The sequence below is a fragment of the Nanorana parkeri genome, unplaced genomic scaffold (assembly GCF_000935625.1).
Source record: "Nanorana parkeri isolate BGI_ZX_2015 unplaced genomic scaffold, ASM93562v1 scaffold411, whole genome shotgun sequence".
NCBI lineage: Eukaryota > Metazoa > Chordata > Amphibia > Anura > Dicroglossidae > Nanorana > Nanorana parkeri.
In genome coordinates this window covers 476816-494067 of record NW_017306679.1, presented here as the reverse complement: position 1 = coordinate 494067, position 17252 = coordinate 476816, and the positions used below count along the sequence as shown (strand labels likewise).

Below are 17252 nucleotides of genomic sequence, written 5' to 3'. Positions count from 1 at the left end.
AGGGCGCGCGCCTGTCCCCCCCCCCCCCTTTCCTGCCCTCCCAGGCCTGTGCTCAGATCAAGTGTCTGGTTGGGAATTTTAGGAGGGACCCCACACTTTTCCACACCCATTTTTGGGGGTGGGGGTTCCTCCTTAAAATTCCTACCAGACTTAAAGGGCCTGGTATGACTTTGGGGGGAACCCCACGCTGTTTTTTTAATTGGAGTCCCCCCTTACTTTCCTACCAGACCTAAAGGGCCTGGTATGGTTTGAGAGGGGCCCCATACTGTTTTTTTGTTTGTTTGTTTTTTCCTTTCTTTACATTTTTTTTAAAATTATTTTCTTAGCATGTTTTTATTTTTATTTTTTTACATTTATTTAAATTATTTTTTCAAAATTTTTTCTTTTGTTTAAATTTTGTTTATTCTGCTCATTACCTCGGAGATAGTGAGCAGAATATCTGAGCCGAATGCCACTCGGCAGCATTCGGCTATTTACTCACTGCCATTTGGCCCTTATGAGAATAGCGGCGAAAAGCAGCAACTGAACGTGTGATGTCATTTAGATATACAGTAACAACAAATATCTATATCTAATACAATTTTAAAAAATCAACTTAGTATGTTCCTGTTTAACATTTATAAATATTTCCACTCCTATTCCAATAGCTAAAAAACATGAAATGATGCTAAAATTGTGTTTTATTTGCTTGGACTCCAGCTGGCTAAACCTTGAGTCATATCAGATCAATTGATGGGAGGTGACACCTGACAAAATAATGGAGCCTGCTAAGATGGCCCAAAATTTCCAGCAAACGCACAAATCCTCCTAGATCTATTGCAGATGTATCAAGCCTGCTGGAAGTAATGGTGCAAGCCAAGAGGCTAGTCTCCTATCGACTCAAAGCTCTGGATAATACCAATGGGAAATTATATACACAAAGGGTGCACTGGGGTGACAAATGAAGATAGAGATTTGTCCTATTGAAGATCCTAGGAGTTTGACAAAGCTAGCACACTGCTACCAACAACTAGCTTTATCTGATTACATTCTAACATTTGATGACTACCTCCAGCAACCAACACAAAGACACGCATTCTCCCTTGACAGCACAAGTTGTTTTTTAGGTATCTACCAATAGAACTGAGAACACTAATTAATTCACTTGATTAAACATGAAAAGCATATGATACGGAGAGAGGGAAAAAAAGAGACTGAAATAAACTTGTGTTTACAAAAAAGTGCATAATGTAAACTTTAAGATGTAAAGGAAAAGATCTGTCTGGTTGGCCCATTTCAGAGAGACTGTTTCTATAAAACCAACAGATAAGGTATACACTGTTGCTAAGTGTCCAGTTAAATCCATGTAAGCAGCCTCTTTTCAGTTTGCATAGCCAGCTGTCAGAAGCTGATAACAGCTTTCCTGAATTGACTTGTTTGGAGGCATCAGTCTTTCAACCCCCAAGTTATGTTGATCAATGCTAATAGATGGGAAAGGTCATCTTACCGTGAAAGTTTAAAAAATGTGTGTATATGTACATTTTTAAATTCAATTCTCTATATCCTGTATATAGGCCATTATAGTGGATATGCTTAAACCTGGGAAAGATCCTGACATTCCAAATTTCCAAGAGGATGACTGGGAGGATGGAATAGCACAATACACTGTTGATTTCAGCCAGGAAAATATGTATTCAGGTAAAGTTCATAGAATTTTACTACATTCTACAATGATTACACTGCATTAGTCCTGAAAGTTGACTGCTACCCGGGAAATCTCACTGGACCTAAACTCACCAATTTTTCTTCTATATCCATGATGACTCCACTACTCCCAAACATCAGAAACGTTTTTATCATCCTCAAATGAAAACTCACCATATGGGGGCTGGTGTGCCACTATCTATAACATATTACCATTATACCAACTAACATATATGCGCAGAGGCTGCTCATATCAGATTTGATCAAATCGGGTCTTACTCTGTATGGCTTCACAACAACCTAAGTCCCACCCCCCCCCACCCCCACTTACAAATTAGGGTAGAATAAGCATTTGCATTTGTTTTTTACTCCCCATCCCTTTCCCTTACCTTCCCCTCTCTTTTTCTAAACCTCCTTTTCCTCTCTGGTCTGACGTTTACCACAAATGATGGTTATGAGAGTTGGTTTCTGAAAAATACTGTTGCTTTATTCTTTAATGTACAGTTTATAGACAATCACTGTCTAAACTGTTATTGTTTCTTTCTCCACGCATTGACTATGCTGTGCTGAACCTGAAAGCTCCTAATGTTTTCATTCTTGATGCTATGTATGCATACAGGTAATGTATATTTCTGTTTATATCTATCCTCTGTCCGTCCTCACCCTCCACTATATGCTTTTATAGCTTTCAAAAAAGTTTACCTGTTTAAAAAAAAGAAATGAAAAGATGGGAAGACTTCTTCTCTGTTTTCAGCATTGTCCAGCTTCACGGTGCAATTAATAGATCTCACCCTCCCAGTGGGGTTCATCGAATTTTTGATACTAAAGTACAAAGAGTAGGACTTCCCTAGTGTATCAGAGTAATTAATACTTCTAGATGGAAAAAAAAAAGCCAAGACGCTTTGAAGGTAGACCTCATCTCCAAGTCCTAGAAAGATTGAAAGCTGGTGATAGATTCAACTCATAGGCATCTACTAGAAACTGAACTATCAGTTTTAGATTGGGTGAGCATTCAATAAATTACTGGAAAAAGGAAAAGCCACAAAGCAAAAAAAAAGGTGGATAAATTCCAGAGGATTGGGTTCCTGCAGGAATAGCAGTCAACTCAAGCTTTAGGGCTTTTTACCATTTTACATTGGTTGCAAACAACATGTTATTGGTGTAAAATATTGCCTCTATACTAGTTTTAATTATATCTATTGTATGAGTCCCTTACAAATACTATGACATATACAGTATTTATTTAAACCCACCAATGAAATGGAAATGCTTTCTACTTACAGTCTTCAAACCTAGAAATGCCCACTGATTGAGCTGTGCGAAACATAGTGGGACGAGTATTGCGAAGCTTTGAATACATATTTATGGCTTGGGATCTTCTTTCCTCGGCTATTCTCTGCCTCTCCATTTCTTGCCTTATGCTGAGGTCCAGTACCACAGGCTTTTTCCTACAGAGAAACTGTGGCTTTGACTCTTCACCATCTTTCAAGAAGATAGCATTGTTGTCTTCATACACTCCTTCACTAGGCTTGTACCCTGGAACAGACATTTAAGCAAACTTCTTCAGAGTAATGTTCACAAAATACCCATGCATAAAGCTCCATGATACAACAATGGCTTTGGCTGTTGAACCAAGACGTTGAGTTACAGTATAGTTAGCAGATTTTGACTCTTAATGAGCCCATTCCAAGGTAATTTCTCTAGAATTCAGTGTTTTCTTTTTAGTTATGTCTGTCCTTTCTAAACTCAGAAAGGAATTGTGAGCAAGGTGCAACAAGTATATGGAATTCACTTGTAATGTCACAAGAACCCTGGTATTTTCTACATATTAATTACTTCCTGACCTGGGTTAATTTGTGCCTTTATGACTGGATAGACTTTAGTCAGAATGCCTTTGCTTATTTTGCTGGGGAATGAGGGGGTTACAGTCAACCAGTGCTGGAGGAGTTTTTTATTTACAGCCACCAATAATTTTGCCTAACAGTTGCTGGCTGATAAGTAGTCACTGACTATTTTATATTTATTTTTTATGAAGTTCTTCTGTAAGGTAGTCTATTACGAATATGCAATGGAAGAGTTTCATTTTTGTAATGATTTTGCTCAGTGTTGTACCTGTCAGTTAGACTCAGGAGAGATCTTACTGGGAAAAGACCAATCTGTATGCTGGAAGTGTGGTGTCGCTGGGAAAGGACCAGTGAAGCTGTGCAGTGAAAACAAAACCCTGACATAGGCATTATATTATTAAGGATTACTATGCCAAGCATTGAAAGCATTCCAAAAATGATTTATAAGTGAAGTACACAACTGGCTACATGTTATACACTGTGTGGCCAGATTATTATGACCACCTGATGTTTGTAGGCAAATTAGCTATAATTAGCTATAATTTTGCGCTGAAGTTGCTAGAGGGCCAGACCATTATACATAGGGAAGCAGGTTGTTTACCACGACAGTAGAAGTGATTTTGTTCTGAAGATATGGGTAAACAACGCGATTTAACAACCTTTGAACGTGGGATGATTGTTGGCGCTTGGAGCCATGGAGCGAGTATCAGCAAAACAGCAGAATTTGTTAAATGTTTAAGAGCAGCTGTTGTTAAAGTGTTTAAAGAGTGGACTGTCAGCCAAAAATCTGGGTCTGAACGTGCGAATTGTGGCCGTCAGCGACTAGTCAATGTTAGGGCAGAACGGAGAGTGGCAAGACATTTTCTGATGAAACCTGCATAATGTATAGCCAACAAGAAGACTGACAGGTATCTGTACTCCTTCCAAAAAGTGTAACCTGAATTTCGACAGAATATGATAGCACAACAGTGTAAACAGCCTAAAGTAAACGTTTTCTATAGAGATGCCTGGGAGAAAATGCTTGAGACAACATCTTGCTGTTTTCAGCCTGACAACCTTAATTTAAAAGTCTGATTATCTCTAGTTTACTTCTTCCTGTTGACTACATAATTTGGCATTCAGAAGCTAATAGCATACTCAAGATGTCTTCCACTCACACCTGGCAATTTAATTGGAGGCTAATGACTTAAACCTCAAACAAAAAACAAAAAAAATGAAACAAGTGATCGGTGCCAATTAAGATAGAAAATAGAAACATTTAAGCACTGTGGTTACAAAAACAGCGTTTACACAATAATAGATGCTGTGGAAAGTAATTATTGCACAGAATATCCAATTATGCATAAAGGGAATATTGTAATCACCCACTGCTCACAAACTAAGCAGGTACTTCGAGATGATCTATTTGTAGAAGTCTCGATAACGTGCCCAGCAAGCAAAGGTTAACAAGATAATATATTATTGACATCTGACCAGTCACCTAATATTTCATGAATACTATCAATTAAATAAATATTATAAACATTATTACAGTTAGATAACTTTAAAAGCATTTGCCTTCTTCCTGGTATTTTTCCCTTTGACTGACAAGTGCTTTTCTAATGCTTCCTGCTTTCAATGCAAGTGATTTGGTTGCTTGGACAGATGACTGAATTTAAAAATGCAAAAAACATTTGTTATGATCAATTGTATGACACTGAGCTAACTGTAATACATATTCCTTTAGCAAATCAAATGCAATGTGTATAGCTGTCAGCCAATCCATTTATAATTTATAGTAAAAGTGACTCTAAACTCAGGAGTTAAATCTTAAAAATGCAATCAAGTACCTTAACTATTAACAAAAATGATCTTATTTGAGTATCACACAGCCGTAGAACCTCAAATCATCTCTGAACTTGTGCTGACACTGTCCTTCCTTCTGGAGAGTGGCTACTTTTGTTCCCCATCGTCCTTGTGTGTGTTGTAAAGTAGCCACCGCTCCAAGATGGCTGCCTTGATGAACTATAACTTCATTACCAATTAGTAAACTAAACTTGAGATTGTAGTCAATCAGAGGAGTGAGCTTGGAGCGGTTGCTACTTTACAACACACACAGGGACCATGGGGAACAAAAGTGACCACCCTCCAGAAGGAAGGACAGTGTCAGCACCAATTCAGAGATGATTTGATGTTCTACTGCTGAATGATACACCAATAAGATACATTTTTGTTAATAGTTAAGGTACTTGAATGCATTTGCAAGGTTTAACTCCTGAGTTTAGTCTCACTGTAATATTTTTTGATCTGCAACCATTCATTGTTTTCAATAACTTCAATTGTTTTTAACAACTTTGAAAGAAAATTCTAATCTCTCCATTCTATAGTATTGAAAGCAAGTAGAACTGCAATCAAGATGTAAGTTTCTATATACTGTCCCACAGCAACCAAGCAAAGTTTCAGTTAGGATATTCTAGAATCCTCTCACCCCACCTCTAGTAATTTGCTTACATAATTTCTTACAAAACTATGCACAGAGCCTGAAGTCAAATTGCATACACTGTGTTTTATGAATTCTGAAAACTATGCACAACTATGCACAACTATGCACAACTCTGACATCTACACCGTGCATTTAAATGTAAATTGATGTCACAATGCAGTAAAAATGTCAAGTTGACTAAATCATCAGATGTTAACTCTGTTATGTCAAGGATATGTTTATTATATTTAGGTTTATCTGTACAAGATACTTGCTCACATCTAAAGGGATGCTAGTCCACAATATTTCATACAATTCTGAGTATATGTTTTTGCAGAACGTTGTAACTTGTACCTGAAAAATGCCCCTAGCTGCAATTCATAGTATCTTTAAACAGGTTGGTAGACATTTGTAACACAGTTTCTCATTGTTGTAATCTATGGCTTTTTTGTGTTTTTTGTTAACACTGCTAAATAGGATAGTGTCTTAGAATATTGCAGCATGAAGCATTGTTTTAGACATGACAATAAAAAGACAATACTTAGGGGAATGTTTATACCACAGTGATTCTGACATTCACTAAACAATGACTGCAGGTGAATCCTCCAGGTGCATGTGTTTTTAAAATGTAGTACCTATGTATAGTGAACCCTTTCTCCAACAAATGCCGGCAACAGGAATCTGTTCAAGATCCAAAAAATATATTAAAGACAAAAGTGGGGTTGCAACACCTTAATCTTCTAAGTCTGATTATATGGCTCCGATATCACAAATGATTTGGGTCTGAAATGAACAGGGCTCTTTTCCATGTTTATCCTGCATTCTATGTACATCTATGATAAAAGTTGAATTGTTTCAACACCCACATAGAGATGCCGCAGTGCTAATGAAACATTATTTAACGTGCCAAAATTCATTTGTGGATCTCTTTTATATTTAGGAGAGACCACGTAGAAGTTAAAATATTAAATTGCCCATCTCAAATACTCTGTAAGTAGTAAATTGGTTGAATTGCCATTGACAAGATATTTTGTGGGAAAAAGACATATCCCAGCTAAAGTTTCTTTGGCCATTGATTATGGAGGACCGTGGAGGAGTAGGCCAGCCCCGGCCTCCTCCTCCACGGTTGCCGATGGGCCCAGGCCCTGTCTCCTCCTCCTTCACTGCTGCCAGACCCGCCCTCCCCTTTCTCCACCACCACCAGGTCCCGGCCTCCTCCACTGCAGCTGCTGGCTGTTGCTGACTCAGCAGCGGCTGTAAAGAGGAACACACAGCTGCAGACATCACTGACATGTTGTCAGTGATCTGGACAGCAGCACGTTCCTCCTCACAGCCGCCAGTGACAGTCCTGCAGCCTGCGATGACATAGTGACCCAGGTGGCCTGCACGGCATCAGGGGGACCCTTTTGTTCCTGGTCCTGGCCGAGCCCCCCTGTGCCCTGGGCCGCATAGCGGCTACCTGGGTTGCTATGGCGATAGTTCCGCCACTGGCTGCAGACATGTAGGAACCCAGCCATGCAGACATCACACTGTGTGCCCTTCACCACTGGACAAGTGCTTCAGATGGGTGCCCACAAAGAAATCATTGTCCTTCTCAAAATTCAAGCTAAGCATTCACAGCACTGGCATCTTCTATCCAAAAACTTTCCCAGGGAAGCCTATTTACCTTCCAAACATCACAAGCATAAATTAGGCATAAGAATAAAAGATAATGTGTAACTTACCTGCCCCTAGTGTTGACATAAAAGCCTTGTGCCATAATCACATACAAGGGATACCATACTCATTTAGCAAAATGTACTGTAAGTATTACTATAAAAATAATACTGTTACCTCCCACAGACTTTCAACCACATTGTTCTCTTTATTAAAAATGTCAAGATGAGTAATCCACAAGTGACTTATCCCTTACCAGGTCTACCTTTCATACATAGGGACTCATTAAAGCTGAATTCTAGGTAGATATAGAAGATACAAATGAATGCAGCCATGTAATCATTAATACATCATTAAATGTATTTTAAAAGCAAGCAGTCAAAGTAGCTGCCTTTGACCCAGTATCAGCCTCTTGTAATTCTTGTACAACTGGCCTGGAGTGTGAGGGTTAAAAAATAATATAAGAAGCCAATAAGCTCATGTACTGACAAGAAGCATACTGATAGAAGGAGAAAGCAAACTCTGACAGAGAGATGAGCTAATCATTGTGTTGCTTCTCCTTTCACTGTGCAGCCACAGACTGGGGCAGGTCTGGGTTGAAACCGGCCCAGAGGAAGTTGGTTGAATGATTCTTACTATCAGAGGGAGGGCATCTAGTGGCATGAAAAGGTACTGCAGGGAAGATTTGTGAAATAAAAGTGAATACTCGGCGAATGCTGGTTTTGTTATTCTTTCTTTTAATGGACTAATTATTTTTATCTACTTATTTTTGGGGGATGCTCTGCTTTAAAGTACCAGAGTGTGAGTCTGGGAGGTTGATTATTTCATTCTTTGACAGGCCTTGTCGCAATGGGGTCGATTTAATAATGGCAAAATAGGTTGTTCACTTTGCAATGGGGTTTTTATATTACAATGAGGTGAAGCTCCGAGGACCATCATCCAATCATGTGAAAGCAAAAATACAGAATAAATTTTTTCATGTGGTTGTGTTTTCATTGTAAAGTGAATTTTCACCACATTCGCTAAGCCAAGGGAAATTTCCCTTGCAAAGTAAACTGCCTACTTTCCTTTATTAAGTAACCCCAATATCTCCTATAAGTCAGTCAAACCTCAGGTTTTACTTCCCTGTTTTCATTCCCTCCCTTGCGATCAAGAGGCCCAGAAGAGCCTAAATGCATGATTAGCAGTCTGGTATCTGTTGAAAAGAAAGGTCGGAAAAATGTGAAAGAACAGCAGCTTTGCGGACTCAATGAGTGAAAAGGATCTCTAGTTCATCTCTAGTTCCATGGCAAGTTAAGAGTGAGCATGTTTCAGTGTGAAACATTAAACATTTTTTATTCCTGAGATCAGATTATTTCCCAGTGTCCCATTGGTATCTAAAATGTATTGATACCTTTAACATTATTTAGCTTGCTTCTGACATTACATACAAGGAAGGCTAAGTGAAGATAAAACCACCTTCAACATACAAAAACCAGTCATTATTTTCAGGTCAGCTGAAGCTGTCCCTGTCACACTAAGGATTTAGTGAAGCAAAGCTGTCAGCCTGTCTCACTAAGCAGTCTTTCATTATGGAAATTAAAGTGCAAGGGTAATTCCCAAATGGTGCTGTCTCTTTCCATTTCAGTTGCTAGAATGATTTTTTTTTTCTTTGTGGATTGGTTAGCATGTTCTCAGATTTTAGCTATATGGAGTTGCCTGGTCACTACACCATTTGCATTTTCCACTGTGACAAAGACTATAGCAATGGGTACAAGAATTGAGCAGTCTATTAAAAAGAAAAAAGTCATCAATGTTCCTACATAGTATGTACAAATATTTTCAGGTATCTTACAGCATGCTAAAATGTCTGTTGCTTAAATGGTTTTGTGAAATATACTGTATATACCTTAGCATCAGGCAATTGGTAATTGCCTTTCAAATATAAAAACAGAAGAGTGACAGCAGAAAAACACAAGTCAGCATCTTATATGCCAAGCTTAGAGCTATGTAATCAACATAAGCAAATATTTAATTGGTTGGTGCAGGCTACTACAAACTTGTACTTAAAAACTGTCATGGAAAATATATTTGCAATGATCATGATTTTAATGGAATAATGGTTTGGATATTTAAAAAATACATCTCTAATGTATTTGTTGACAATATAAAGAAGAACAATGAATTTAGTGAATTCAGACCTCAGCTCAGTATTTAAACAAGCCTTTAAGCCATAGACAAGTGCTTGCTGCCAGCAGACAACTTCCCCTTTTAAGTAAACTGATTAGTGAAATCACAAAGCACCAGAAACCTCCTTTTCCTTCTGTGACTTTAATGCCACCGTCTTCTTGCTTAGTACCTTTGTCTTTATCAAGCATGACAAGTGCCAATCAAAAGTTCTGTTTCCAGGGTTTTATGGAGGCATAAAAAAGAAAGAAAAAAACAATGTGTAACAATTACAGAAGGAAGATCCACAATCAGTGTGTGGTCTAGGGAAAATGTATCCATTCATTCTTCATTTCTAATCTCCACCCTACTGCTTACATCTTTGTATAAAATTTAAGCCTTCTATAGCTCCTACAAATCTTAGACAAATTGTGGGTCATCCAGGATTAGAGCAGTTTGCTCACAATGATTTAAAGGGCCTTTTTCACTCTTAACTCCGTTTGCCCTTCCCAGATATGGTGTATGTGTAGGGGTCTCTCCTGGGACCCCCATAGTTGTGGTAATCACCAACATTCTGGAACCATGAATTTCTATATGAGTTTCTGCATCAAATCTCTACTTTTACAGAGCTAGATTAATAGAGGCACGACAATTGACTGCATTGCTGGATAACTATGAAAGACCAACCAGACAAACAAAACTGTTACATAGTATTAAAATCTTGTTTTCGAATTAAATTGACAGATTTATTTTTTGTTTTGTGACTTTGAGTTGTTAGAATGCAACAAAATGTTTGACTACATCTGACTTTTCTCCAAAAACATAAAGAAACAATTGAAGTCATGGCTTCCATTGAGACTGCAGAGGCCAGCTCAATTCTTTATGCTTAAAGATTTTGCTACTGATGTACTAGAATTTAGGATTTAGGGAAGAGACCTGTTCTAAAAAGTTATTTTCGTATTTAAAATGTTGTATCATGGGCAATTTGGCTTGTGGATACAAACACCATACACATGATTACTTTAGATGATCCACAAAAGTTCTCTCATTGTGACCATTACCATTGCACCAGTGTCAAGTTGTTGAAGTGCTTGTATTATTTTCTTGGGAAGCGAATGCAATGTATGACTAAAGCAGCAGAGCACTATGGGTTTCTCTGGTAAATGGATCTTAATGCTGGTGTTCTTGAAGTAAAAAAAGTACCAATTTGGGCATTATCATACCAAATTAGTTTTTAAACTAAAATTACAATTTTTTTCGGTATCCAGTGCCGATATTTGTTTTTGGTACTCGCCGATACCGAATACCAATACTGGAAGTCCTTTTAATGGAGCCGGGCGGTGTGTAATGACTTGCTGCTCGACTTCCCGATTAGCCGGGAAGCCATTTCCATGCTCCCTCATCACCAGGTGACGAGGAAGCATGGAGCTGGATTTCTTGCCAATCACGAAGCCGGGGGCTGGGTAATGATTCGCCGCCTGGCTTCCTGATTGGACAGCTTCCCAACCAATTAGGAGCTGGGCTGTGAGACATTGCCCCCACCCCCTAGCTTCCTGATTGACCCAGAAGCCAGCTCAATGCTCCCTGGTGCAGAGGGAGCATGGATCCGGCTTGCTGGCCAATCAGGAAGCCGGACAGTGTGTAATAGATTTATATTACACACTCTCTCTAAAACTAATTTTGGTCGGGGTTAGTCTTTAAGATCACAGAGAGATCACAGGGTGTTTTCAAGGAGAGTTGGTTGCTGCTATAGTAGTATACAGTACTGCTGAACAGTGCTAAATTTACAGTCATATACACAACCAGTGTGTGTTGGAAACTTGGAGTAGATAGGGAGAGATTACAAAGTGCTTGCAAAGAAGAGATAGCTGCTGCTATATTACTGTACAGTGCTGCTGAGCAGTGCTATATTTGTAGTCAGTCATATACACAGTCAGTGTTTGTTGGAGAGTTAGAATAGATAGGGAGAGATCACACAGTGTTGCTGATATTCTATACGGTGCTGAATAGTACTATACCCCTGCGTAGTGTGGTGGGCTATATAGTGTGTACTCCCTTTGTGTTCACTGTGCTGTATTGTGCTAGTTTACTGCGAGCAGTGCTTAGACCCCAAAGTGTTTTCTAAAACTACCTTAGGTGTAGGCCTAGAACTTTCTGGGGTTTTTTTAAAGGTAGTGCCAAGGTTCTATTGTTGTCCCTGCCGGGGTTTTCTTCAACATGGCAGGGATGGTCTTGCAATGAAAAATTAAAAAAATATATATATAAATACAAAATTCTGTTTTAAAAACATGGAAATTACCTACGATCTCTGCACACAGAACTTTTGCCTTTCACTTTAGACCTGACAGACCTTGTTTTTTATTAAAGGGGATTTATTAAATGTAATAGTGGCTGGCATATGGCCTTCTGGCCAAAATAATGGTGGCTGAGTACTTGACACTGTGGTATAGTACAGAACCCCAAAAAGATGTAAACAGGGTGTTAGGCATAGGGTGATTTTGGCATTTTTTTTGAAATTTTTGGGATCTTACAATGGGTTTGACAAACTGCCCACGAACCGGACCCAGGCACATTTGTCTCATCCCTAATAGTGCCTACTGTACATTACACAGGCTCAGATTCAGGCCTAAGAATATTAGGATACCAAACACCATTATCCAGCTGCAAAAGATAAATATAATGATGGAAAAAAAAAAGCTATTTAGCAGGAAGGCTCTTAAAGTGGTTTTAAAAAATTAGTTTCTTTTTTGTAATTTTCAGTATCTTTGCCCATTAGACGATACTAATAGTGCGGCTAATAATACTAAAAGGAAAGAATGTAATTTAACCTAATGTCCCCATTAAAAGATTCCTTTCCCAAATAACATAATAAAGGACATCTTTTTAAATATTTTTGAAAAAATATAAATCAAAGTGCATTTTATTTAAAAAAAAAAAGATATGTTGTGCAGATTGCTGGAGTTGATTGTATTTGGCTCAACTGTAACACAAGTACAGATACAGAATTGATTAATTTGAACCTGTCACTATGATAAAGGTATTTATTTCTGATAACTACGTAATAGCATTACAAAGTGCTTGCATATACTTGTCTGTCTGGAATCTGCTAAGTGCCTTGGGAGCCACTAGTTAGACACGCTCAGTATGCAAATTTTGATTGAGACTCAAAGATAGAGGTACAACACTCATGCTTGAATCCCACAATGCAATGTGCATACCTCTCCTTAATTGAATTGTGGGGACAGTGTCTCCACTATTGGAAAGGTAACATTTTATTCATACATACTGGAACTTGCATATAGTAATGCAATGTCAAAACAGTATTTTTCTTTAGATGTAAATCCACTAATCCTATGACTTTCACACAATCACTCCATCACTCATATCCCTTTCTTCCTCTACATCAAATTAATACATGTTTGCAGTATTCTCACTATGTATTTCTGTATAACTGGGATGCAGGATTCTCTATGCAGATTTATAGTTGTAAACAAACAATATCTCAGGGGACTAAAAAGACTACACATGTCCAGCACAAAAGGCACACAAGATATGGACTCCCAAGGAGATAAATGGAAATATCAAATCTCAAGTATACAGATGATCATTTGTTCCTGGTGTTTTTCCCAGTAGAGACAATTAACTATAGTTTTGTATGACTACAAAGGAAAACACCTAACATGCATTGCCTGCAAGTGACTAGTTAATGACATTGAGTAATATGCAGGAGGAAGTACATATATCAAGCCAATTACTATTTATTATGTTGTCTGATATATTTAATCATTGTGGGAAATGAATAACTAGTAGCTTGATGTAGATGTATTATGTGCAATGAAGTTCAGGAAACAGGGTTAGTTTCCGCAGAAGAAGTAAAAAGTTGATACACTTAAAGGAGCCTTAAATAATTATAAATTCTGATAAATGTATTGGCCGACTTTATGGGTTGGTCATATAAAGTATGCACAAGTAATTTCTTATTTCAAGGAAGTTCCCATCTAGTGTTTGAACATACCAAAGTAACGCTGGCCACACGCTTGAATTCCTGTGCTTTGCTGACTCAACCCGGCTGAACAAACTTTGATTGAGAATCACCTGAAGTCACTGTATTTGTTGCGGATTGGGAAGATGGAAGGATTGTAGTACAATCTATCCACATCACATTTAGATCGGGGAGTAGGCATATCCCTCCAGGATATGCGAACCAAATGGTGGGGGTATGGGACTGTAGTTTAGAATAATGAATTGTTTTTTTTACAGGATTCTCTGCTTAATTTAACCTGAAATCAAAGTGGAGAAAGCAACGCAATGGGATGGATTTACTACAGGCAGATAGGCTGTACTTTGTAAGGGAAGTGTCCGCACTATATAAATACCAATAATAATAATATGATTGGGTATTCTTTGCAAAGTAAAATGTCATCACATTCACTAAGCTAAGGGGAAACTTCCCTTGCAAAACCTATTAGCCTTTAGTAAATTCCTATGTGTCAGATGGCATGCAAGTAACTGTACCTCCATTCCATGTTCTGACTGCAAAATACAGCAGCAAACATCTTATAAGATTTAGCTTACTTGTGTATTTGTGATTTCCTGTTTTTATAGGAATAAATATGATAAAACGCTTTTTTTAAGCTATTTTGTTCTTAGCTATCTACGTGTAAAGTAAAACCATGCTATTGACATATTTTGAAGTCATACTGGTACCTAATAGGACTGGGGATGATAAAAAATTTAACAGTCTGGTGAAGGGAGCCTGGAGACATATTGTGCAATCCACACAGGGTCGTCGATCATAACAGAGGTGACAAGAGAACTGGAGAACAGGAGGTCTTGAGAGGAGCGAAAAGGATGGTTTGGATGATATTTTAATATAAAGTTGGAGATGTTGTCGGGGGCAGAGTTGTGGATGGCTTTATACATTGTTGTTAGAATTTTGAATTTTATTTATTGGGCAATTGGGAACCAGTGGTGAGAATGGCAGAGAGGGGTGGCAGACACTGAACGGCTGGTAAAGTGGATGAGTCTGGCAGCAGCTTTCATGATAGATTGAAGGGGGATAGCCTGTTTAGTGGTAGGCCAACAAGGAGGGAATTACAGTAGACAAGGTGAGAGATTACAAGGTAGTGAATTAGAATGCTTTGCAGTTTCATTTGTTAAAAAGGGGCGAATTTTACAAATGTTACAGAGGATGAGTCGGCAAGATTTAGATAGTGATTGGATGTGGGACTGAAATGAGAGCTCAGAATCCAGAATTACACTGAGCACCCTGGCTTGACTGGAGGGGTTTATGGTAGTGCTGTTGATTGTGATAGAGAAGTCAGGGGAGGGAACACGTAGAGGAGGAAATATTATAAGCTCAGTTTTGGACATATTCAGTTTGAGGCATTGGGAGACATTCATGTAGATATGTCAGTGAGCAGATTAGTGATACTTGAAGAGACAGAGGGGGTGAGCTGAGGAGTGGAGAGATAGATTTGGGTGTCATCAGCATAAAGATGGTATTGGAAGCCATGGAAGGATATTAACAGATGTGTAGATGGAGAATAGAAGGGGCCCAAAGGACAGACCCTTGGGGGACCCCCACAGAAAGAGGAAGAGGAGATGAAGAGGTAGAGTTGTAGGTGGCACTGAAGGTTCACTGAGATAGGTAGGAGATGAACCATGAGAGAGCAGAGCCTTGGAGGCCACGAGATTGGAGTTTATTAAAGGAGAACTATGGGGTTAGGGCTTTTCCCCATAGTTCTCCTTAGGGTAACGGGAGGACACAAACTAGCGTCCTCCCGTTACCCTAAGCTCAGTATACCGCGAGCTACAGCTAGCGGTATACTGAGACGCCGCAGTATACCGCGAGCTACAGTTTGCGGTATACTGAGACGTCGCAGCTGAAGCGGATCCCGGCAATTATGTCTGGATCCGCCCAGCTCTGTGAGTGACAGCTGGCTCTGCCTATCCAGAGGCAGAGCCAGCTGTACCCGCCCCCTCCCCCATCCGTTCCGCCAGTCAGCGCTGGAGGATCGGAGCGGGGAGGGGGGAATCAAGTCCCTCCGCTGTCACGGCAGCGAGCCGTGACAGGATCGAGAAGTGAACGAACGCCGGTATGTGTTCGCTCACTTCCCGATCTACTGAGCCGACATGTGACAGTTTCATTGTCACAAGTCGGCTAGAACTATGAGGATGAGTGAAAAGCACTCACCTCATAGTTCTCCTTTAAGAAGAAGTGGGTATATGTGCTAAGAATTTTCATTCCAGACTGAAATTGCAAGTGTATGCCAAATTTTATCAAGCAACAGATTTTATGAAAATAACATGTACCTTCAAACAGTTGCGCGCAAACATAATTCAACTAAAGAGACAGAAGTCCAGGTAAACTATAAAGATACGGAATGCTAAATTATGATGGCACTGCTCTTATCTATGAGTGACATAAACCAAACCATAAAACTTTAAAAAGGAACTCCAGAGTCATATAACCAGAGGTATGCCTTTCATCTTTTCTGAAATGTTGATGGAACACAGTGCATTTAATCTTATCAATAGGTAACTAAGTACCATATAATAAACAAGCCTCAAGTTTAATTATGTCTTTTCTCTTATCTAACGTCGTAAAGAAATTTAGGATTTGAAAATAACTAATGCAAAATGTAATTTAGAAAGCATTTGAAATTTAGCTTGCTCAATGAATGGCTGGATGTTTCTTCCTCTTTAGTAATAAGGACATTTAGCCAAATTTGAATTCTCACTGCCTAACACTTAGGGGTCTATTTACTAAGCTGCCGTAGGCAGCCGAGTGAATGACCAACCTAAAGCGAAGTGAGTCGAACGTTGTTCGGCTATTCACTTCAGGCTGGTACGGCTGATTTCAGCCATATTTTGGCTGAAATCAGCCATACATCGGGTGGCTTCGGGTTGGCCGAACATGCTCAGCATGTTCGGCCGACCCAAAGTGCAGAAGGAGTTCGACTCAGCCAATCCAACATCTGGATCGGCTAAGCCGAATCTCTGGCAGGCTACTCGCTGCTGTTCTGTCTATTGTTATAGATTAGCAGAGGATAATTGTAAATCTATTGTGCAGTGCATTCTATATGTAGTATATAGTACATGTACATATAGAGTGCCTGCAACAATACATTTACAATTATCCTCTGCTAACGTGAGTGGATTAAATGATCCGTAGTACAGGGTTACATACAGATCATTTAATCCATTCATGTTGGCAGAGTATAATTGTAAATGTGTAAATGTATTGTCTGCACTGTATTAGCAGTGTGTACTATATGTGTATGTAGTACATATAGAGTATATACTGCTAATACAGTGCAGACAATACATAATTGCTTCATAGAACCCCCCAAATCTCCCCTCACTCACTGTGATTCACTGTGCCGGAGAGAGCAGGGACGAGTCAGCGGCGCGCTGGTCCAGTGGGAGGAGTTCCAGGTGGGGTCCTAATTTAGCTGGCT

General features: G+C 39.1%; 1 protein-coding gene across 1 annotated transcript in view; it reads right to left on the bottom strand.

Moving 5' to 3' along the window:
- The window catches only part of LOC108789609, a 94651-nt gene that overhangs the window by 63931 nt on the left and 13468 nt on the right, over window positions 1-17252 (bottom strand). The window contains exon 3 of the mRNA XM_018559670.1: window positions 2965-3219. Within this exon, the coding sequence (XP_018415172.1) occupies window positions 2965-3219 (255 nt within the window). The remainder of the gene's footprint in view (window positions 1-2964; window positions 3220-17252) is intronic.